This window comes from Stegodyphus dumicola, chromosome 11 (genome assembly GCF_044657685.1).
Source record: "Stegodyphus dumicola isolate Sdum_Otavi_A_Nest chromosome 11, ASM4465768v1".
Lineage (NCBI taxonomy): Eukaryota > Metazoa > Arthropoda > Arachnida > Araneae > Eresidae > Stegodyphus > Stegodyphus dumicola.
In genome coordinates, this window is record NC_140778.1 from 167,169,012 (window position 1) to 167,192,895 (window position 23,884).

A 23,884-nucleotide genomic window follows, 5' to 3' on the forward strand; every position below is an offset into this window, starting at 1 on the left:
AACAAAGCCACTCCCAGGCAAATGAAAATTAGGTACGAACTGTAAATTCTTACGAACTTGTGCCTTTTGCAAATCCTGGACTGTTTGAACTCTGACTCATGAACTTTGACACATGAACTTTGACTAGTGAACATTGACATGCAATCTTAGCCAACACGGTATGTTAAAACAAGAAAATGATGTGTGTCACATTTACGCATCACCATCAGTTGTATATTTTATATTTTATATTTTATGTTTTATTTCATGTATATAATCTACAATTTGTAATACTTTTGCTGTATTGCACTTCACGTATACATTTTTACTCTGTAATGATATACTAAATTCTTGTTGAACGCTGTACTTGATTGTACATAGTCTGTAAATATTGTTAATATTTGCTCAATAAAATTGGTTTTATCTGTTCTTATCAGCTTAATATCTGATACGACGTCGACATGACGTCAAGATATTAAACTAATTTTTGCAGATAGGCTTGTGGTTAGGAATTTATTCCGCCCTCGCCACGGGTTGGCCTGCTATGGCACTACTTGCAGGATACGGCCCACAATATATCCAAAAAGCAGAAACTTCACTCACCCACTGCATCCTCAGGAAAACGTCCTTTTAAAATGGCCCCTTCAAATTTCAGAAAACCGAAGGTCTGACAACATCATACCTTTGTACGAGTGTGCGGCGACCTGCCTTTTTTTTAACTTGCTATTGCTCGGGCCCCTCGTTCTTTTCCTCGGAATGGGAACATTCTGGAGCCTCGGGTTTAACCCTCGTTCTTTTCAGTGTCAAGTTCTGGTTTCTGTAAATACGAAGTTTTATTCGTATTTACAGAAATCCCATAAAATCCACATTTTTTTCCCCGTACTGTTAACAACTTACTCATTCTGTCTGACTGATTGAAGGAAGATCGGCCTCGAAATATCACTCAAATTTCATTTGCAGTAACATTTTTGTCTCATTTCATGTAAGTTTGAGAGAATTCCTATTCACATTTGCCAGATCTTTCCCACTACAGCGCGCGTATACACATTGCTTCTTTCAACACACGAGCCTTTTTATTGTAAATAACTCTCAAAAGGGTGTAAAATGTTTGTAGGCACACTGCAGCAACAAAGATTTTTCTGTCTGTTTCCTAATGTTTTGTTTGTCTCTGTATGATTTCTAAACGCCAGCTAATTGTAATGGTCTACAATTATTGTTAAGGATTGTTGTATTTATGTTTTTATTCATTCATTCATTTATTTTGTTGGCACATTAATATTACCAAACGGGAAAATGCCAATAGATGGCTGCACTATGCAGGAAGCAGTTTATTCTGAGTTTTGAGATGGCTTGCCCGCCACTAGTGTGGAAGTGTAGAATACAAAGTAATCATTAATTGTAAATTAAAAAGTACTGTTTTATTGTACATATTACAAATGAATTTGTAAAGTGTTTTTTGTAATTTTTCTGTTTGTTTAATTGTTTTAAGTTCCTAATATTTCACTCTGTGTTTTCAAGTGCAACGTTTGAACTGAAGAGAGAGAGAGAGTATCTCTGAGTTGGAAACCATGTGCTGGACTGTGCATGTCGAGTTTGTGTCAATCAAACTCTGGCATTATGTAATGCAGTTTTGGCTGATAAATTTTACTGTCTCAATATTTGTTTAATCACAAAAAATAATTTCTTCCCAAGCATGGGCATTCGATAACTCCAGGAATATTTATTTATTTATTTTTGGTTTTGCTATTTTTATTGCCTTTGTAATTACATTTGTTTTATATTCACCTGCAGTGAAGAATGAGATTTTTCGGAGGAGGAAGCTACTCCAGAGAAATGAACACTTTCATGAATATTTCATTGTCCTCTTTTCCCATCTGAAAAAAAATTGAGAAAATACGAGAATATTATGTTGCATGGTGCATAAGCTTATAAAAGGAGCAAAACACCGGAATTCAGTTGTTTACTTACTGCTGTTATTGACTGTAGCGATTTCGCGTTGAGATCGGATTAACTTTTTCTACTTTGAATTTTGTTCCGGCCAACGTTTCCGTAAAACGTCCAATATAACTACTGTAAGTTATTGCGATATTGTAGAAATATCTGTGAGGATATTTCAGCATTGTGGTTCATTTGCTGTAGTAAGAATAAAATTTGCAATTGAATCTTGAATGAAATGAACTTTTGACGTCCTTGGCTTTTTAAATCTAGCCCCGCCCAAGGAGGAGGGGACTGACGCCTCCAGAATGGGAACATTAGAAAGGACCGCAAAATGATCCACTTGACTAGACAGAAATTGGTCATCCTTGTACACCTCTTTTTTTGTAACACAGGAGGAGGATGAAATAACGACATATCATAAAAACCCCCCAAGCAGCACTCGCTAACCTGAGTCTTCTGCACCCCCTTCTCCCCCTGCACGAATGCTCAGGACTTTTGAAATATGAAAAATTGAAAGTGAATTCATCACGCCAGAGAATTCTGCATCGCTTCTCGGCCTTTTGGCTAAGATCAAAGTGTAGTATCTGTTCTTATCAGCTTAATTGTGCACTCATTTATTTTTATCTTCACAGTGGAATGCTGCTGATGGATTAACTTCACTCTTCTGGAGAACGGAGCTGAAGCGGAGCTAAAGCGGTCTGTAAGTATGGTTTTTGCTTTCTTTTCCCCTTCTCCCATTGACGCTTGATGGTTCGATTACGTTCCTTACTTGCGTTCAATGGGGCCCTTTCCTATCCTCTGCGAGCGAGCAGGTTACCTGTGAGCGAGCGGTTCCTTCCTGTCTGCACTGAATGTGCTGCTTGCAGCATACTTTGGTGTTTGTACGGGTCTTTCCTTTCCCTCCCCCTTTTGTTGCTGATTCGGCTGTTTTTAGTCGTTCTCAGTAAGGAAGTGGTTCCTTCCTATTATCTCTTGCTTCCCATTCAGGAAAACACTGCTTGCAGTGTCTTTCTTGCTTTGATAAGCCCTCTCATTTCGTTTCTGCTAACTCCCTCTTAATTGTGGGTGTGGCTACTCCTTTTCTTCTTTTCTCCTTCTTTGCTCTTCCACTTTTCACCTCCCCCTCTTCCCTTTTTTTTTTTTTGACTCGCTGAAGCTTTGTTGGACGCTCCCAACTCCATGCTGCCTAGATTGATCTTGCCGAGAGGCCTCTTGTTTTCCTGCATTTCTGGGATTTCTTCACACGATTCAAGGATACGTTGATGATGTCGTCTCCACATCGCCTTGCTGCCCGGCCGAAGCCTCGACCACCCCCTGATGTCCGGAGCCCTGGTTCTAGATCTCCACCTTTTGCTAGATGCCCTGATGATTCCTCCGACCTCCCTAGTGGACTCCTGAACACTTCTTCTCTCGTCTCTGGAGTTTCCCCGCCCAGGCCTGCTGCGAGTGATGGCGCCTTTCCTGGAGTGCTCACTTCCCTACCTGTACAGCCCGATTGTTCCAGTTTGACTTCCCGTCAGTCCTGTGCCACCACTTTTGTCCCCAATGATGCGTTGCTGGATTCGAGTGCCGCTAATGGACTGTGTCTTCACAGAGAGGTTACCAATGTGTCTACGCCTCATCCTTTGCCACCTGCTGATGGATGTCCACTGTCTACTTTGGACACGCCTCCTGGACCCCCTGGTGCTCCTCGTCATGTTGCTGCCTTTGTTACGCCTACAGTTCCACCCTTGGGAAGAAGCGGTCAAATCTGTGAGCTTCTCCGTAGAATTCGGGCCAGCAATACTGCTCCCTCCCCTCCGTTGACTGCTGTCACTTCTACAAGACATGACTCACCTATTGCTGCGGTTAAGTTTCCCACAATGCATGTCTCTTCCACATCCAGCTTGACGTCTTCATGTCATCCGGGGGAGATCTTGGATACTTTGCTTCCCTCTAATAGTCTTCAGAATATGTCTTCTTGTGTCAGTCCTCGCAGTTATACTTCTCCAAGAGTCTGCACTATCTGCGGGAAAGCCTTCTCGCAGAAAAGAAAACTTGAAAAACACATCAGAACGCACCGTAGTGATGACTCCCGGACTCTACATGATGATTCCATCCTTCAGGCTTCTTCCTGCGCACCAAATGACATCACCGGTGAATCACCCGTCTGCCATCACACCAGGTCACGTACTGCTGCTGGCCACGCTTATCCACCTGTGAATGTTGCTTCCTCTGCAACGGGTTGCAATTCCTCTTCTCCTGTTCCACAGTCTGAGTCTTCGTCCGATTCAGCATCCTCCTGCGCTCCATGCCCTCACTGCGTGTCTTCTGCCCATGTGTCACCTGCACCGTCTGCTTCACCCCCTGCTTCTCCTGCTGACCCTGCTGATGTCTCTTTGCCGGATGATCCCGATGGGAGCTCCTCCCCCCGGTACCTTAGGACTCAAAATGAGGATTCTCAGGATGCCTCTGTCAGTCGTCCTGGCTGCTCATCTGACCCTGCTGGTGGCTCTCCTGCTGCTGATGGACCTACTGACTCAGTCCCACGCCAGCCTTCTCGAGAGGAGTCATCCTTGCTTGTCTTCTTTCCCATTCCCCCGAATTTCGTTTGCACAGAGACTGGATGCAGATTTGCCTACAGCAGTTGCAAGTGGACTGCACAGAGAAGATCACTGGAAAGGCATTTGCTTAATAACCATGATATTGAAATCCATTCAGTCAAATACTTCTGCCTCCATTGCAACAACGCCATAAGTGGACGACCGTCACACCACTCCTGTCTCCAGTGCCCTTTCCTGCTTCCTGCCAATCCTTGACAACATCCTGAACAGCGAGGTCACCAATGACTCCTGGGACCTCTTCCAGAACACACTCAAAGAGATCATCGGGTTTGCACAGGGGGAATGCAGGCTTCAGTCGTCTGTTCCCACTCCCCAGCGGGCCCCTGTAAATATTGATGACGCCACTGCCTTACAGAAGCTTTACAGAAGGAATAGAAGGCGGGCGGCACGGCTTATTATGTCTGGCAATTCAAGGAACTGTGAAATTCCCCTCTCACGCCTAGAGGAACACTTTAGCCACACCAGGACGGACAGAACTTTCAACAACTCCATCCTCAACTCTACATCCCCGCCACAGATCTCTTCGCCGATTAATATGGAGCCTTTCACTGAAGCTGAGGTTATTACCAGGCTCAGAAGATTTGAGAACACGGCACCTGGGCCGGATCGACTCACTTACAACCATTGGAGATCTCTGGACCCGGAGGGATGCGTTCTGACTGTTCTCTTTAACATCTGCCTTCGGTTCCGTAGAATCCCTCACTCTTGGAAGAACTCTAGGGGCATCTTGATTTACAAGAAAGGCGACCCTGACGACCCGAATAACTGGCGACCGATTTCACTTTGTCGGACTATTGCAAAGATTTTCTCTGGCCTCCTTGCTACTAGACTGTCCGATTGGCTTGAATGCAATGACATCCTCCACCCAGGCCAAAAGGGATTTCGCCCATTTGATGGTGTTGTGGAGAACAACTTCCTGCTTCAAAAGAAGATGAATGATGCTAGAACACAGAAAAAAGACCTTTGTGTTGCGTGGATGGATATTGCTGACGCCTTCGGGTCCGTCCCACACTCAGCTATCTCTGACACTCTTGAGTACATTGGTGCTGGAAATCACTTCTGCAGCATCATCAAAGACATGTATGAAAATGTATCTACTGAATTTGTGTCAAACGACGGTACCACGCCCCCATCCCAGTTCGCTCTGGCATCCTTCAAGGTGATCCTCTGAGTGGCGTTCTCTTTGTCACAACAATGGATCCCATTCTCTGGAACACGGCCTCTTCGGACAGCGGTGCTATTCTGGCATATGCAGATGACGTTGCCCTCCTTGCTTCCTCACCTGCTGAGCTTCAGTCACTGATCAACAAATTCTCCACTTCATGTGACTTACTCTCGCTTGGGATTAATGGAACTAAGTGCGCCTCCCTTCACCTGACCGGTTGCAGACCTGCTGGCTCTCGACCCACGCAGTTCAACATCAATGGACAGCCCATCCGCCACCTCAATGATGGAGAGACTTGCGACTTTTTGGGAAAGCCAGTTGGATTCCTGGGAGAATGTGGCACTCCTTCCAGCATCGAGCGGTTCATTGGAAATGGACGGAGACTCCTGACATCAAAATTGGCACCCTGGCAGAGATTGGATGCCGTTAAAACATTCCTGTACCCATCCTTCACCTTTGCAATGCGCACATCCCAGATTCCTAAGGGAGAGTGGGAAAAGCTCGACAAGGTCTTACGACCGCTTTTGAAAGACACTCTCTATCTCCCTCACCGTGCCACTAATGACTACCTTTATGGAAGCCCGGCCAGTGGAGCTGTTAACTTGCCGATGGCTGCTGAGGAATCAGATATCTTTGCGATAGATACAGCGTTCAAGCTTCTGACTTCGCGTGACACCTTTGTACGTTCTTTGGCCTGGGAGGATCTAAAAGATACTGTGAGACATCGCTTGCAACTGCGGGATGAGGACCCGGATGTTGCTGCCTTCCTCTCTGGCACTACTGATGGAGAATTCCGTAGAAGCAGCAACCGTATTGGGAACATCTGGACTGCTGCTCGTGCTGCCTCCAGGAGATTGCAGGTCAAGTGGACGATTCAGAATTGCCTCCCTGTCATCGAAGCCGGTGATTTTTCAGCTGCAGCAGTACACCGCCGCAATATTGCCACCTCGATCAGGAAGTCCTGTAAATCCGTCAGAGATGAACGCCTCCTGTCTCTCCCCAATCAAGGAAAAACATTGGAATGTGTTGCCGCCTCAAAAGCCTCCACCCACTTTTTGCAATCTGGAAGTTACACTCGATTTGCTGATTGGAGGTTCGTCCATAAGGCCCGACTGAATCTTGTTAGCCTTAATGGCGCCAAGCCATGGTCGAACCGTGACCCAAGATGTCGCCGTTGTGGAGCCGACAGAGAAACTCTCCCACATGTTTTAGATCATTGCATGGCATACTCAACCCTCTACAAAGAGCGACACAATGCGATTGTCGATCGCCTAATCAAGATGTGTGAGAGAGACTTCAACATCATTTCTGTGGACCAGTCCCTTAACACCTCACGGCTTAGGCCTGACCTCCTAGTTGAAAGGGATGGACAACACTTCCTCATTGACGTTACAATCCCCTTCGAAAACCACTTGGGTGCCTTTGCTGAAGCGAGAGCCAGAAAGCTTGAAAAATATGAAATGCTCCGTGCTTCCATCGCCCAAGAACGTGGACACTGCGTGATCGTTCCATTCGTCATAGGTGCACTGGGGTCATGGGATCGTGCGAATGATAAATTCATCAACATCGCCTGTTCCCGTTCCTATGCCCGGCTCCTTCGGATGCTATGCGTCAGCGATGTAATCCGCCATAGCAGGAATATCTACGTTGGACATTTAAGTGGAAGAAGTGAAGTCACACTACTCACCGAGGCAAATCCTCCAAATAATGAACAAAGCCACTCCCAGGCAAATGAAAATTAGGTACGAACTGTAAATTCTTACGAACTTGTGCCTTTTGCAAATCCTGGACTGTTTGAACTCTGACTCATGAACTTTGACACATGAACTTTGACTAGTGAACATTGACATGCAATCTTAGCCAACACGGTATGTTAAAACAAGAAAATGATGTATGTCACATTTACGCATCACCATCAGTTGTATATATTATATTTTATATTTTATGTTTTATTTCATGTATATAATCTACAATTTGTAATACTTTTGCTGTATTGCACTTCACGTATACATTTTTACTCTGTAATGATATACTAAATTCTTGTTGAACGCTGTACTTGATTGTACATAGTCTGTAAATATTGTTAATATTAGCTCAATAAAATTGGTTTTATCTGTTCTTATCAGCTTAATATCTGATACGACGTCGACATGACGTCAAGATATTAAACTAATTTTTGCAGATAGGCTTGTGGTTAGGAATTTATTCCGCCCTCGCCACGGGTTGGCCTGCTATGGCACTACTTGCAGGATACGGCCCACAATATATCCAAAAAGCAGAAACTTCACTCACCCACTGCATCCTCAGGAAAACGTCCTTTTAAAATGGCCCCTTCAAATTTCAGAAAACCGAAGGTCTGACAACATCATACCTTTGTACGAGTGTGCGGCGACCTGCCTTTTTTTTAACTTGCTATTGCTCGGGCCCCTCGTTCTTTTCCTCGGAATGGGAACATTCTGGAGCCTCGGGTTTAACCCTCGTTCTTTTCAGTGTCAAGTTCTGGTTTCTGTAAATACGAAGTTTTATTCGTATTTACAGAAATCCCATAAAATCCACATTTTTTTCCCCGTACTGTTAACAACTTACTCATTCTGTCTGACTGATTGAAGGAAGATCGGCCTCGAAATATCACTCAAATTTCATTTGCAGTAACATTTTTGTCTCATTTCATGTAAGTTTGAGACAATTCCTATTCACATTTGCCAGATCTTTCCCACTACAGCGCGCGTATACACATTGCTTCTTTCAACACACGAGCCTTTTTATTGTAAATAACTCTCAAAAGGGTGTAAAATGTTTGTAGGCACACTGCAGCAACAAAGATTTTTCTGTCTGTTTCCTAATGTTTTGTTTGTCTCTGTATGATTTCTAAACGCCAGCTAATTGTAATGGTCTACAATTATTGTTAAGGATTGTTGTATTTATGTTTTTATTCATTCATTCATTTATTTTGTTGGCACATTAATATTAACAAACGGGAAAATGCCAATACATGGCTGCACTATGCAGGAAGCAGTTTATTCTGAGTTTTGAGATGGCTTGCCCGCCACTAGTGTGGAAGTGTAGAATACAAAGTAATCATTAATTGTAAATTAAAAAGTACTGTTTTATTGTACATATTACAAATGAATTTGTAAAGTGTTTTTTGTAATTTTTCTGTTTGTTTAATTGTTTTAAGTTCCTAATATTTCACTCTGTGTTTTCAAGTGCAACGTTTGAACTGAAGAGAGAGAGAGAGAGTATCTCTGAGTTGGAAACCATGTGCTGGACTGTGCATGTCGAGTTTGTGTCAATCAAACTCTGGCATTATGTAATGCAGTTTTGGCTGATAAATTTTACTGTCTCAATATTTGTTTAATCACAAAAAATAATTTCTTCCCAAGCATGGGCATTCGATAACTCCAGGAATATTTATTTATTTATTTTTGGTTTTGCTATTTTTATTGCCTTTGTAATTACATTTGTTTTATATTCACCTGCAGTGAAGAATGAGATTTTTCGGAGGAGGAAGCTACTCCAGAGAAATGAACACTTTCATGAATATTTCATTGTCCTCTTTTCCCATCTGAAAAAAAATTGAGAAAATACGAGAATATTATGTTGCATGGTGCATAAGCTTATAAAAGCTGGAGGAAAACACCGGAATTCAGTTGTTTACTTACTGCTGTTATTGATTGTAGCGATTTCGCGTTGAGATCGGATTAACTTTTTCTACTTTGAATTTTGTTCCGGCCAACGTTTCCGTAAAACGTCCAATATAACTACTGTAAGTTATTGCGATATTGTAGAAATATCTGTGAGGATATTTCAGCATTGTGGTTCATTTGCTGTAGTAAGAATAAAATTTGCAATTGAATCTTGAATGAAATGAACTTTTGACGTCCTTGGCTTTTTAAATCTAGCCCCGCCCAAGGAGGAGGGGACTGACGCCTCCAGAATGGGAACATTAGAAAGGACCGCAAAATGATCCACTTGACTAGACAGAAATTGGTCATCCTTGTACACCTCTTTTTTTGTAACACAGGAGGAGGATGAAATAACGACATATCATAAAAACCCCCCAAGCAGCACTCGCTAACCTGAGTCTTCTGCACCCCCTTCTCCCCCTGCACGAATGCTCAGGACTTTTGAAATATGAAAAATTGAAAGTGAATTCATCACGCCAGAGAATTCTGCATCGCTTCTCGGCCTTTTGGCTAAGATCAAAGTGTAGTATCTGTTCTTATCAGCTTAATTGTGCACTCATTTATTTTTATCTTCACAGTGGAATGTTGCTGATGGATTAACTTCACTCTTCTGGAGAACGGAGCTGAAGCGGAGCTAAAGCGGTCTGTAAGTATGGTTTTTGCTTTCTTTTCCCCTTCTCCCATTGACGCTTGATGGTTCGATTACGTTCCTTACTTGCGTTCAATGGGGCCCTTTCCTATCCTCTGCGAGCGAGCAGGTTACCTGTGAGCGAGCGGTTCCTTCCTGTCTGCACTGAATGTGCTGCTTGCAGCATACTTTGGTGTTTGTACGGGTCTTTCCTTTCCCTCCCCCTTTTGTTGCTGATTCGGCTGTTTTTAGTCGTTCTCAGTAAGGAAGTGGTTCCTTCCTATTATCTCTTGCTTCCCATTCAGGAAAACACTGCTTGCAGTGTCTTTCTTGCTTTGATAAGCCCTCTCATTTCGTTTCTGCTAACTCCCTCTTAATTGTGGGTGTGGCTACTCCTTTTCTTCTTTTCTCCTTCTTTGCTCTTCCACTTTTCACCTCCCCCTCTTCCCTTTTTTTTTTTTTTGACTCGCTGAAGCTTTGTTGGACGCTCCCAACTCCATGCTGCCTAGATTGATCTTGCCGAGAGGCCTCTTGTTTTCCTGCATTTCTGGGATTTCTTCACACGATTCAAGGATACGTTGATGATGTCGTCTCCACATCGCCTTGCTGCCCGGCCGAAGCCTCGACCACCCCCTGATGTCCGGAGCCCTGGTTCTAGATCTCCACCTTTTGCTAGATGCCCTGATGATTCCTCCGACCTCCCTAGTGGACTCCTGAACACTTCTTCTCTCGTCTCTGGAGTTTCCCCGCCCAGGCCTGCTGCGAGTGATGGCGCCTTTCCTGGAGTGCTCACTTCCCTACCTGTACAGCCCGATTGTTCCAGTTTGACTTCCCGTCAGTCCTGTGCCACCACTTTTGTCCCCAATGATGCGTTGCTGGATTCGAGTGCCGCTAATGGACTGTGTCTTCACAGAGAGGTTACCAATGTCTCTACGCCTCATCCTTTGCCACCTGCTGATGGATGTCCACTGTCTACTTTGGACACGCCTCCTGGACCCCCTGGTGCTCCTCGTCATGTTGCTGCCTTTGTTACGCCTACAGTTCCACCCTTGGGAAGAAGCGGTCAAATCTGTGAGCTTCTCCGTAGAATTCGGGCCAGCAATACTGCTCCCTCCCCTCCGTTGACTGCTGTCACTTCTACAAGACGCAGTTATACTTCTCCAAGAGTCTGCACTATCTGCGGGAAAGCCTTCTCGCAGAAAAGAAAACTTGAAAAACACATCAGAACGCACCGTAGTGATGACTCCCGGACTCTACATGATGATTCCATCCTTCAGGCTTCTTCCTGCGCACCAAATGACATCACCGGTGAATCACCCGTCTGCCATCACACCAGGTCACGTACTGCTGCTGGCCACGCTTATCCACCTGTGAATGTTGCTTCCTCTGCAACGGGTTGCAATTCCTCTTCTCCTTTTCCACAGTCTGAGTCTCCGTCCGATTCAGCATCCTCCTGCGCTCCATGTCCTCACTGCGTGTCTTCTGCCCATGTGTCACCTGCACCGTCTGCTTCACCCCCTGCTTCTCCTGCTGACCCTGCTGATGTCTCCTTGCCGGATGATCCCGATGGGAGCTCCTCCCCCCGGTACCTTAGGACTCAAAATGAGGATTCTCAGGATGCCTCTGTCAGTCGTCCTGGCTGCTCATCTGACCCCGCTGGTGGCTCTCCTGCTGCTGATGGACCTACTGACTCAGTCCCACGCCAGCCTTCTCGAGAGGAGTCATCCTTGCTTGTCTTCTTTCCCATTCCCCCGAATTTCGTTTGCACAGAGACTGGATGCAGATTTGCCTACAGCAGTTGCAAGTGGACTGCACAGAGAAGATCACTGGAAAGGCATTTGCTTAATAACCATGATATTGAAATCCATTCAGTCAAATACTTCTGCCTCCATTGCAACAACGCCATAAGTGGACGACCGTCACACCACTCCTGCCTCGCAAATGGACTACACCTTATGTCGCAGTCTGAGACTTCTTCAGTACAACGTAGATTCCAATGCCGGCTATGTGACAGGTCTTTCACTTCTAGGAAGGGCCTTGAAAATCACCGGATGTATCACAGAAGACAGGATGCAAGGAACAGGAACTTGGCTACACTCACTTCAGCTGTACTTCCTGTCTCTCCTCTGGCTTCTACTACCAGTCCTAATGATGTTGCCCCAGCGATTGCAAGTAATCCTGATCCATCCGTGACGACTGTGCTACCTCCTGCAAGTCCATGCCCCCATTGGCTTCTGTTGCTCCTGCTCCTGCTCTACAGGCCCCTCCTGCCTCCAGTGCCCTTTCCTGCTTCCTGCCAATCCTTGACAACATCCTGAACAGCGAGGTCACCAATGACTCCTGGGACCTCTTCCAGAACACACTCAATGAGATCATCGGGTTTGCACAGGGGGAATGCAGGCTTCAGTCGTCTGTTCCCACTCCCCAGCGGGCCCCTGTAAATATTGATGACGCCACTGCCTTACAGAAGCTTTACAGAAGGAATAGAAGGCGGGCGGCACGGCTTATTATGTCTGGCAATTCAAGGAACTGTGAAATTCCCCTCTCACGCCTAGAGGAACACTTTAGCCATACCAGGACGGACAGAACTTTCAACAACTCCATCCTCAACTCTAGATCCCCGCCACAGATCTCTTCGCCGATTAATATGGAGCCTTTCACTGAAGCTGAGGTTATTACCAGGCTCAGAAGATTTGAGAACACGGCACCTGGGCCGGATCGACTCACTTACAACCATTGGAGATCTCTGGACCCGGAGGGATGCGTTCGGACTGTTCTCTTTAACATCTGCCTTCGGTTCCGTAGAATCCCTCACTCTTGGAAGAACTCTAGGAGCATCTTGATTTACAAGAAAGGCGACCCTGACGACCCGAATAACTGGCGACCGATTTCACTTTGTCGGACTATTGCAAAGATTTTCTCTGGCCTCCTTGCTACTAGACTGTCCGATTGGCTTGAATGCAATGACATCCTCCACCCAGGCCAAAAGGGATTTCGCCCATTTGATGGTGTTGTGGAGAACAACTTCCTGCTTCAAAAGAAGATGAATGATGCTAGAACACAGAAAAAAGACCTTTGTGTTGCGTGGATGGATATTGCTGACGCCTTCGGGTCCGTCCCACACTCAGCTATCTCTGACACTCTTGAGTACATTGGTGCTGGAAATCACTTCTGCAGCATCATCAAAGACATGTATGAAAATGTATCTACTGAATTTGTGTCAAACGACGGTACCACGCCCCCCATCCCAGTTCGCTCTGGCATCCTTCAAGGTGATCCTCTGAGTGGCGTTCTCTTTGTCACAACAATGGATCCCATTCTCTGGAACACGGCCTCTTCGAACAGCGGTGCTATTCTGGCATATGCAGATGACGTTGCCCTCCTTGCTTCCTCACCTGCTGAGCTTCAGTCACTGATCAACAAATTCTCCACTTCATGTGACTTACTCTCGCTTGGGATTAATGGAACTAAGTGCGCCTCCCTTCACCTGACCGGTTGCAGACCTGCTGGCACTCGACCCACGCAGTTCAACATCAATGGACAGCCCATCCGCCACCTCAATGATGGAGAGACTTGCGACTTTTTGGGAAAGCCATTTGGATTCCTGGGAGAATGTGGCACTCCTTCCAGAATCGAGCGGTTCATTGGAAATGGACGGAGACTCCTGACATCAAAATTGGCACCCTGGCAGAGATTGGATGCCGTTAAAACATTCCTGTACCCATCCTTCACCTTTGCAATGCGCACATCCCAGATTCCTAAGGGAGAGTGGGAAAAGCTCGACAAGGTCTTACGACCGCTTTTGAAAGACACTCTCTATCTCCCTCACCGTGCCACTAATGACTACCTTTATGGAAGCCCGGCCAGTGGAGCTGTTAACTTGCCGATGGCTGCTGAGGAATCAGATATCTTTGCGATAGATACAGCGTTCAAGCTTCTGACTTCGCGTGACACCTTTGTACGTTCTTTGGCCTGGGAGGATCTAAAAGATACTGTGAGACATCGCTTGCAACTGCGGGATGAGGACCCGGATGTTGCTGCCTTCCTCTCTAGCACTACTGATGGAGAATTCCGTAGAAGCAGCAACCGTATTGGGAACATCTGGACTGCTGCTCGTGCTGCCTCCAGGAGATTGCAGGTCAAGTGGACGATTCAGAATTGCCTCCCTGTCATCGAAGCCGGTGATTTTTCAGCTGCAGCAGTACACCGCCGCAATATTGCCACCTCGATCAGGAAGTCCTGTAAATCCGTCAGAGATGAACGCCTCCTGTCTCTCCCCAATCAAGGAAAAACATTGGAATGTGTTGCCGCCTCAAAAGCCTCCACCCACTTTTTGCAATCTGGAAGTTACACTCGATTTGCTGATTGGAGGTTCGTCCATAAGGCCCGACTGAATCTTGTTAGCCTTAATGGCGCCAAGCCATGGTCGAACCTTGACCCAAGATGTCGCCGTTGTGGAGCCGACAGAGAAACTCTCCCACATCTTTTAGATCATTGCATGGCATACTCAATCCTCTACAAAGAGCGACACAATGCGATTGTCGATCGCCTAATCAAGATGTGTGAGAGAGACTTCAACATCATTTCTGTGGACCAGTCCCTTAACACCTCACGGCTTAGGCCTGACCTCCTAGTTGAAAGGGATGGACAACACTTCCTCATTGACGTTACAATCCCCTTCGAAAACCACTTGGGTGCCTTTGCTGAAGCGAGAGCCAGAAAGCTTGAAAAATATGAAATGCTCCGTGCTTCCATCGCCCAAGAACGTGGACACTGCGTGATCGTTCCATTCGTCATAGGTGCACTGGGGTCATGGGATCGTGCGAATGATAAATTCATCAACATCGCCTGTTCCCGTTCCTATGCCCGCCTCCTTCGGATGCTATGCGTCAGCGATGTAATCCGCCATAGCAGGAATATCTACGTTGGACATTTAAGTGGAAGAAGTGAAGTCACACTACTCACCGAGGCAAATCCTCCAAATAATGAACAAAGCCACTCCCAGGCAAATGAAAATTAGGTACGAACTGTAAATTCTTACGAACTTGTGCCTTTTGCAAATCCTGGACTGTTTGAACTCTGACTCATGAACTTTGACACATGAACTTTGACTAGTGAACATTGACATGCAATCTTAGCCAACACGGTATGTTAAAACAAGAAAATGATGTATGTCACATTTACGCATCACCATCAGTTGTATATATTATATTTTATATTTTATGTTTTATTTCATGTATATAATCTACAATTTGTAATACTTTTGCTGTATTGCACTTCACGTATACATTTTTACTCTGTAATGATATACTAAATTCTTGTTGAACGCTGTACTTGATTGTACATAGTCTGTAAATATTGTTAATATTAGCTCAATAAAATTGGTTTTATCTGTTCTTATCAGCTTAATATCTGATACGACGTCGACATGACGTCAAGATATTAAACTAGTTTTTGCAGATAGGCTTGTGGTTAGGAATTTATTCCGCCCTCGCCACGGGTTGGCCTGCTATGGCACTACTTGCAGGATACGGCCCACAATATATCCAAAAAGCAGAAACTTCACTCACCCACTGCATCCTCAGGAAAACGTCCTTTTAAAATGGCCCCTTCAAATTTCAGAAAACCGAAGGTCTGACAACATCATACCTTTGTACGAGTGTGCGGCGACCTGCCTTTTTTTTAACTTGCTATTGCTCGGGGCCCTCGTTCTTTTCCTCGGAATGGGAACATTCTGGAGCCTCGGGTTTAACCCTCGTTCTTTTCAGTGTCAAGTCCTGGTTTCTGTAAATACGAAGTTTTATTCGTATTTACAGAAATCCCATAAAATCCACATTTTTTCCCCGTACTGTTAACAACTTACTCATTCTGTCTGACTGATTGAAGGAAGATCGGCCTCGAAATATCACTCAAATTTCATTTGCAGTAACATTTTTGTCTCATTTCATGTAAGTTTGAGAGAATTCCTATTCACATTTGCCAGATCTTTCCCACTACAGCGCGCGTATACACATTGCTTCTTTCAACACACGAGCCTTTTTATTGTAAATAACTCTCAAAAGGGTGTAAAATGTTTGTAGGCACACTGCAGCAACAAAGATTTTTCTGTCTGTTTCCTAATGTTTTGTTTGTCTCTGTATGATTTCTAAACGCCAGCTAATTGTAATGGTCTACAATTATTGTTAAGGATTGTTGTATTTATGTTTTTATTCATTCATTCATTTATTTTGTTGGCACATTAATATTAACAAACGGGAAAATGCCAATAGATGGCTGCACTATGCAGGAAGCAGTTTATTCTGTGTTTTGAGATGGCTTGCCCGCCACTAGTGTGGAAGTGTAGAATACAATGTAATCATTAATTGTAAATTAAAAAGTACTGTTTTATTGTACATATTACAAATGAATTTGTAAAGTGTTTTTTGTAATTTTTCTGTTTGTTTAATTGTTTTAAGTTCCTAATATTTCACTCTGTGTTTTCAAGTGCAACGTTTGAACTGAAGAGAGAGAGAGAGTATCTCTGAGTTGGAAACCATGTGCTGGACTGTGCATGTCGAGTTTGTGTCAATCAAACTCTGGCATTATGTAATGCAGTTTTGGCTGATAAATTTTACTGTCTCAATATTTGTTTAATCACAAAAAATAATTTCTTCCCAAGCATGGGCATTCGATAACTCCAGGAATATTTATTTATTTATTTTTGGTTTTGCTATTTTTATTGCCTTTGTAATTACATTTGTTTTATATTCACCTGCAGTGAAGAATGAGATTTTTCGGAGGAGGAAGCTACTCCAGAGAAATGAACACTTTCATGAATATTTCATTGTCCTCTTTTCCCATCTGAAAAAAAAATTGAGAAAATACGAGAATATTATGTTGCATGGTGCATAAGCTTATAAAAGCTGGAGGAAAACACCGGAATTCAGTTGTTTACTTACTGCTGTTATTGACTGTAGCGATTTCGCGTTGAGATCGGATTAACTTTTTCTACTTTGAATTTTGTTCCGGCCAACGTTTCCGTAAAACGTCCAATATAACTACTGTAAGTTATTGCGATATTGTAGAAATATCTGTGAGGATATTTCAGCATTGTGGTTCATTTGCTGTAGTAAGAATAAAATTTGCAATTGAATCTTGAATGAAATGAACTTTTGACGTCCTTGGCTTTTTAAAACTAGCCCCGCCCAAGGAGGAGGGGACTGACGCCTCCAGAATGGGAACATTAGAAAGGACCGCAAAATGATCCACTTGACTAGACAGAAATTGGTCATCCTTGTACACCTCTTTTTTTGTAACACAGGAGGAGGATGAAATAACGACATATCATAAAAACCCCCCAAGCAGCACTCGCTAACCTGAGTCTTCTGCACCCCCTTCTCCCCCTGCACGAATGCTCAGGACTTTTGAAATATGAAAAATTGAAAGTGAATTCATCACGCCAGAGAATTCTGCATCGCTTCTCGGCCTTTTGGCTAAGATCAAAGTGTAGTATCTGTTCTTATCAGCTTAATTTGTGCACTTATTTTATTTTTACTTTTACAGTGGTGACTATGCTGATGGACTAACTTCACTCTTCTGGAGGGCGGAGCTAAGGCGGAGCCAACGCGGTCTGTAAGTATGTTTTTTGCTTTATTTCCCTCTTTTCCCATTGACGCTTGATGGTTCGAATACGTTCTTTACTTGCGTTCAATGGGGCCCTTTCCTGTCCCCTGCGAGCGAGCAGGTTGCCTGTGAGTGAGCGGTTCTTTCCCGTCTCCACTGAATAAGCTGCGTGCAGCTTAATTTGGTGTTTGTACGGGTCTCTCCTTTCCCTCCCCTTTTCTTTCTGTCTCGGCTGTTTTACAGTTCTTTCAGTAAGGAAGTGGTCTCTTTTCTATTACTTCTCGCTTTTCATTTCGGAAAGCACTGCTTGCAGTGTCTTTCTCGTTGTGATTAGCTCTTTTCTTCCTCTCCGCTACCCTACCCTTTGTGGTGGGCGTGTATACTCCTTCGTTTCTTCCTCTTCGCTCTGTCTTCTTATCCTCCTCGACCCGTCTCTCTCTTCTCCCTTCCTATTTTTTTTTTTAAGGTCGACCCTTGGTTCCGTCGAACGCTCTTGCTCTCTGGTGCCGCTTTGATCTTGCCAGTTCTACTTGTCTGTGCCCTGTCTGTGACTCCCATGCAGGTATGTCTTCACAAGACCTTCCAGTGCCTGAGAGGCCTCCTCGGATTCGCTCTCCGACTGCTCCTGGATTACCGCCGATGCCTACGACGCCACTTCTGGTACCGGTTGATGACTATGCTTCGTGGAAGTCCCCTGCGCGACCTTCATCTTCCAGTGTTGTTCACACGCCTGCAACTGATGCCACGCCCCCTGCTGGTACTTCATGCTCTGTGCCTAGTCGACATGTGGCTTCTTCCGTCACACCGTCTGGACCACCCCTGCTGCGAAGTGGTCACCTGCGCCAACTGCTTGCGAGAATCACTGCTAAGACTCCCTCACCGGTCCTTTCCCACGCTGAAACCTTGCTACCGGGCCCTTCATCCAGTGCTGTGACTGACACATCGCCTCGCTTGGCTTCCTCACATGCTTGCCTGGATGATGACCGTGTTCCTGTCGGGACTCCTGACTGCCATTCGGAGTTTTCTTGCTATGTTTGCGGTATGATCTTCTCGAATGCGAAACGCCTGCAGACTCACATGCTGACGCATGTCTCCGCCCACTCTGGGACTGTTCAGACGACTGTTGACACTGTTTCTGACCTGCCTGCTCACTCTCCTGTTTGCCATCATACGCGTGCTCGTGCAGCCGCCGGCCATGCATGCTCCTCCCTCACTTCGCCGCCTGCCATGGTTCTTTCCGCTGCTGCCTCGTCGTCCACAGATACGCCCTGCTTGCATCAGGAATCTGCGCCTGCCGGTCAGCCTACTTCTGGGACTCCTGCTTCCATGACTCTGCCTCACCTGGTTTCCTGCACCCCTGAAGATGCTTCGGTTCCTACATCTCCGACTTTTCCGTGTCCTGAATGTGGTAGACCCTGCCTGAACAAGAAGCAGTTACGTTTCCACAGATATCGTCGTCATGGACTGACCAGGCTCTCTGCCTCTCCGGGAGAGAATGACTTTACCGATGTTGGTACTTCTTCGCTACGTGCTTCTAATGCACTTCGCGACACCAGCACATCACCGTCCACCTCGTTGGAGCCTCCTCCTATTGGACCGCAGGGCCCGCCGTCTACATGCCGTATCGACTCCTTTCTTCATCTGGTCTTCCCCGTCAAAGATGTCTTCGATTGCCCGGAGGTGAACTGCCGTCTTCAGTTCAAGTGTGCTTCTTGGTCCCGGATGAAGAAGTCTCTTGTACGTCACCTTCTTCAAGAGCATCAGCTTCCCATTCTGACGACCATGAAATGGTGTGGTCTCTGCTCATCGTTGCTCGTTAACAAGGTTTCCACGCACTCCTGTTTTAGATACTCTCCCACTGTGATCCCGTCCGGTGCCTCCTTTAGCTGGAAATGTTCGGAATGCTCGTTTTCCTGCCCATCCAAGAAGGGACTCTTCAATCACGTCTCGTTTCATCAACGGGCTTCCCGAAATGCTGAGTCGAATGCCATTCCCCTTCCTCGGCCTGTGTCTCAAAGATCAAGGACTACGCGTCGGCCTCCACTGACCACCTCCATGTCACGCGCTCCTGCCGCTACCACGCCTGTCGTCAGTGACTCCAGCACGACTCCTCCGCCTGTCGTTGATGTTCCCCCTGCTCTTTCTTCAGCTTCTGTGCCGTTTCCGACTTGTTCTGGCCCCATCCCGCCTCCATGCCCGTCTGGAGTGTCCGACCTGTTTGCTGTGCCTGCCCACACTTCGCCAGCCCAGACGCTCACTACTGGCTCCACCTCTCCTCCTGCTCAGGACTTCGTCGCTCCTGCCCGGATCATTGGGACTCCCTCTCTGCAGACCTCGCCTTCAGGCTCTTCGCCTGCTCTCTCTCTTTCCGCTCCCATGGATGACACTTTGTTGGATTTCCAGCCTGATTCTGACTCTGTCCCGCCTCCTGGGACTGCAGAAGATTCACCTCCGATCTCGTCCACTGATGTCTTGCTGCCACCCGAGTCGCCGCTTCTACAATTTAATGACACTCTCACCCGCCTTCTGACTTCGCCTGTGAATGATGAGTCCTGGTCTGAGTTCGTGGTCTGCCTCGACTACATCATCTCTTCTTCTGCAGAGTTTGTGAAGCTCCCGCCTCCTGTGCCTTTCTCGGGCTCTGTTGCCAGACGCCCTCCTGATGCTTCCAATACTCGAGTTATCCAGCGGATTTATCGTACTAACAGAAGAAGAGCTCTTCGATTGATCACTTCTAACTCTTCCTCCTTCTGCTCCATCCCTGCTGAAGTACTTGCTTCCTACTTCACTGACAAGTACTCCCATCGTGATGCCGATGTTACAATCTTCACTCAGTGCCCTGCGGATCGCCCTCCTCTGGACTGGTCACCGTTTTCTCCAATGGAAGTTCGTTCTAAACTCCTTGCCTGTGAGAATTCTGCGCCCGGCCCTGACCGGCTCTCTTTTCTGCATTGGAAGGAAGTTGATCCTGATTGTAAAGCTCTATGTGCCATCTTCAACATCTGCATGAAGTTCAAGAAGATTCCTCCTGCCTGGAAGTTATCTCGCACCTTCATGATCCACAAGCATGGTGACGCAGATAATATTGACAACTGGAGACCCATCGCCCTGAGTTCTTCTATATCCAGACTCTTTGCCGGCTGCTTGGCTCGTCGCCTGTCGAACTGGTTGTCATCCAATGATGTGCTTAGTCCGTGCCAGAAGGGCTTTATGGCTCATGATGGAGTATTCGAGCACAACTTCATTGTCAGCAGTCAGCTACAGCTTACCCGACGTTCCAGATCCAGTCTCTGCCTCGCTTCCTTGGATATTTCGAATGCCTTCGGTTCCGTCTCTCACTTGGCCATCTTCTCTGCTCTCGCCTCCTCTGGAGTTGGTGAGGACTTTGTCTCTCTGATCAAGTCTTTTTACAGTGGATCGAGCACTACCTTTCTCTCCAGTGATGGTACGTCTGGCCCTGTGGACATCAATGCCGGTGTACGCCAAGGATGCCCCCTTAGTGGTCTCTTGTTCAATCTTGTTATTGACCCTGTCCTGCGCAGTATTGACACTTCGTCATCTGTTCCGCCCATCCTCGCATACGCTGACGATATCCTTCTGCTGGCCCCATCTCCTGACATCTTGCAAGAAAATCTCCACAGAGTTCATGCTGCCTGCACAAGACTTGGTCTCGCCCTTAACCCCAGGAAGTGTTGCTCCTTACACTTCTCTGCTGTCCGCAGATCAAGGGTTCTTCCGACCACCTTTTGCATTGACAGTACTCCCATCCCTGTCCTTAAGGAATGCGACTTCTTCAGGTTTCTGGGAAAGCCAATTGGGTTCCATCTCCCCCCCCGCTCGTGCTCAGCTCCGGGACTTCCTCTCTCTGGCCCAAGACATTGTGAATTCCAAGCTTGCTCCGTGGCAACGGATCAACGCCCTAAAGACCTTCTTCTTTCCTTCGCTCCTCTTTCACATGAGAACATCTCAGCTCTCGAAGGGGGACTGGAAGAAGATAGATGACTTCCTGAAGCCTGCCATCAAGCGTACCCTTAATCTTCCTCCGGAAGCCTCCAACAATTATCTTTATGGTCTTTCCGGACAGGGTGCTTTTGGGATTCCAATCGCTGCCGAGGATGCTGACATTGCCGCTGTGGATGGAGCTTTCACGTTACTCTGCTCCAAGGACCCCCTGGTTCGCCAACCTGCCTGGGACGATCTGCGAAACTACATCAAGGCACGGATTCATCTTGAGCCCTCCCCAGCACTTGTCAGTCAGTTCCTTTCCGCCTCGGACGAAGCTCCGTTCACGGCCACCTGCAACCCCATCTCTTCTCTTTGGTCCGCCGCACGTGCTGCCTCGCGCCGTCTTCACGTTTCCTGGACACTGGATGCTGATGGCTCTCCTTCCATCTCCTGTGGGACGTCCACCATCTTCCCCAGTGGCAGAAATACCATCTTCAGCTCCTTTCGGCACCTCAGAAGGTCATCCAGGCTCCAGGATCTTATTCAGCTTCCAAATCAAGGAAAGGCCATGGAGTGTGTCTCCGCTGCGCCGGCTAGTTCACACTTTTTCCAAGATGGTTCCTTTCTGCGCTTCGCCGACTGGAGGTTTGTTCATCGTGCCAGGCTTAACCTGGTACCTTTGAATGCTGCCAAGCCCTGGGATCGTTCACGCAGGGGATGTCGCCGCTGCCGTTGCCCCGATGAGACCCTTCCACATGTTCTTGGGCATTGCATGAGGAACTCCAGAATCTACCAGCAACGTCATAACGCTATCGTCAAAAGGATAAAAGACGCCGCTTCCGGAAGATGGCACGTACTACATGAAAACCAGACCGTTGCCGGGACTTCCCTCAAGCCTGACCTTGTGTTGTCCAAGGATGACTGCTGCATTATTATTAACGTCACAGTCCCCTTTGAAAACCGGAGGCAAGCTTTTCGGGACGCTAGGAAGGCCAAGGAGGACAAATATCTTCCCCTCGTCGACCTCTTTCGCCGTTCCTACCGAAGTGTTCGCGTCGAAGCTATCATTGTTGGTATGCTCGGATCATGGGACCCAGAAAACGACAAGATCATCAGGAGACTATGCTCAAATAAATATGCAAACCTGATGAGAAAACTCATCGTCAGCGAGACGATAAGACATTCCAGGGATATATACATCGAACATCTTACCGGAATTCGACAGACCCAGCAGACAAATTAAAGATGGACACTCCTGAAAAAGTTATACTACATGTATATACTGTGTGGAACTGTACACATCACATCTGTAAATATTCTTTGTTTAATGTAAATATCTAATCTAAATTTTGACAATTTTTTTATAATTTCTCTTTATCTTACTCATGCTATTATTATCAAAATCGCACTGCGTGCGTTATTGTCTGATGTGCCATGATCAGAACAATAGCTTTGTAAAATGGCATGAAATATTGAAAATATAAAAAATCTGTTCTTATCAGCTTAATATCTGATACGACGTCGACATGACGTCAAGATATTAAACTAATTTTTGCAGATAGGCTTGTGGTTAGGAATTTATTCCGCCCTCGCCACGGGTTGGCCTGCTATGGCACTACTTGCAGGATACGGCCCACAATATATCCAAAAAGCAGAAACTTCACTCACCCACTGCATCCTCAGGAAAACGTCCTTTTAAAATGGCCCCTTCAAATTTCAGAAAACCGAAGGTCTGACAACATCATACCTTTGTACGAGTGTGCGGCGACCTGCCTTTTTTTTAACTTGCTATTGCTCGGGCCCCTCGTTCTTTTCCTCGGAATGGGAACATTCTGGAGCCTCGGGTTTAACCCTCGTTCTTTTCAGTGTCAAGTTCTGGTTTCTGTAAATACGAAGTTTTATTCGTATTTACAGAAATCCCATAAAATCCACATTTTTTTCCCCGTACTTTTAACAACTTACTCATTCTGTCTGACTGATTGAAGGAAGATCGGCCTCGAAATATCACTCAAATTTCATTTGCAGTAACATTTTTGTCTCATTTCATGTAAGTTTGAGAGAATTCCTATTCACATTTGCCAGATCTTTCCCACTACAGCGCGCGTATACACATTGCTTCTTTCAACACACGAGCCTTTTTATTGTAAATAACTCTCAAAAGGGTGTAAAATGTTTGTAGGCACACTGCAGCAACAAAGATTTTTCTGTCTGTTTCCTAATGTTTTGTTTGTCTCTGTATGATTTCTAAACGCCAGCTAATTGTAATGGTCTACAATTATTGTTAAGGATTGTTGTATTTATGTTTTTATTCATTCATTCATTTATTTTGTTGGCACAT

General features: G+C 45.9%; 2 protein-coding genes, 4 non-coding genes and 3 pseudogenes across 6 annotated transcripts; all 9 read left to right on the forward strand.

The window, feature by feature from the left end:
• Positions 1–367: 367 nt before the first annotated feature.
• On the forward strand, positions 368–556 carry LOC146994619 (U2 spliceosomal RNA). Its single transcript, XR_015044287.1, has one exon. It is a non-coding gene; the product is annotated as a U2 spliceosomal RNA (small nuclear RNA).
• A 1,905-nt stretch (positions 557–2,461) lies between these two features.
• Positions 2,462–2,582, forward strand: LOC146994620 (U2 spliceosomal RNA; annotated as a pseudogene).
• Positions 2,583–5,605: 3,023 nt separating this feature from the next.
• LOC118201923 (uncharacterized protein T26G10.4-like) lies at positions 5,606–7,427 on the forward strand. The gene has a single exon (XM_035374082.2). The coding sequence runs from the start codon at positions 5,715–5,717 to the stop codon at positions 7,425–7,427; it is 1,713 nt and encodes a 570-aa protein (XP_035229973.2). The 5' UTR covers positions 5,606–5,714.
• A 335-nt stretch (positions 7,428–7,762) lies between these two features.
• On the forward strand, positions 7,763–7,951 carry LOC146994621 (U2 spliceosomal RNA). Its single transcript, XR_015044289.1, has one exon. It is a non-coding gene; the product is annotated as a U2 spliceosomal RNA (small nuclear RNA).
• A 1,910-nt stretch (positions 7,952–9,861) lies between these two features.
• LOC146994622 (U2 spliceosomal RNA) lies at positions 9,862–9,982 on the forward strand (annotated as a pseudogene).
• Positions 9,983–15,354: 5,372 nt separating this feature from the next.
• LOC146994623 (U2 spliceosomal RNA) lies at positions 15,355–15,543 on the forward strand. The gene has a single exon (XR_015044302.1). It is a non-coding gene; the product is annotated as a U2 spliceosomal RNA (small nuclear RNA).
• A 1,908-nt stretch (positions 15,544–17,451) lies between these two features.
• LOC146994624 (U2 spliceosomal RNA) lies at positions 17,452–17,575 on the forward strand (annotated as a pseudogene).
• A 590-nt stretch (positions 17,576–18,165) lies between these two features.
• LOC146994625 (uncharacterized) lies at positions 18,166–23,071 on the forward strand. Its single transcript, XM_085826395.1, has one exon. It carries the CDS (start codon positions 18,166–18,168, stop codon positions 21,601–21,603), a length of 3,438 nt encoding a protein of 1,145 aa, XP_085682521.1. The 3' UTR covers positions 21,604–23,071.
• Positions 22,993–23,188, forward strand: LOC146994626 (U2 spliceosomal RNA). Its single transcript, XR_015044292.1, has one exon. It is a non-coding gene; the product is annotated as a U2 spliceosomal RNA (small nuclear RNA).
• The last annotated feature ends 696 nt before the right edge of the window (positions 23,189–23,884 follow it).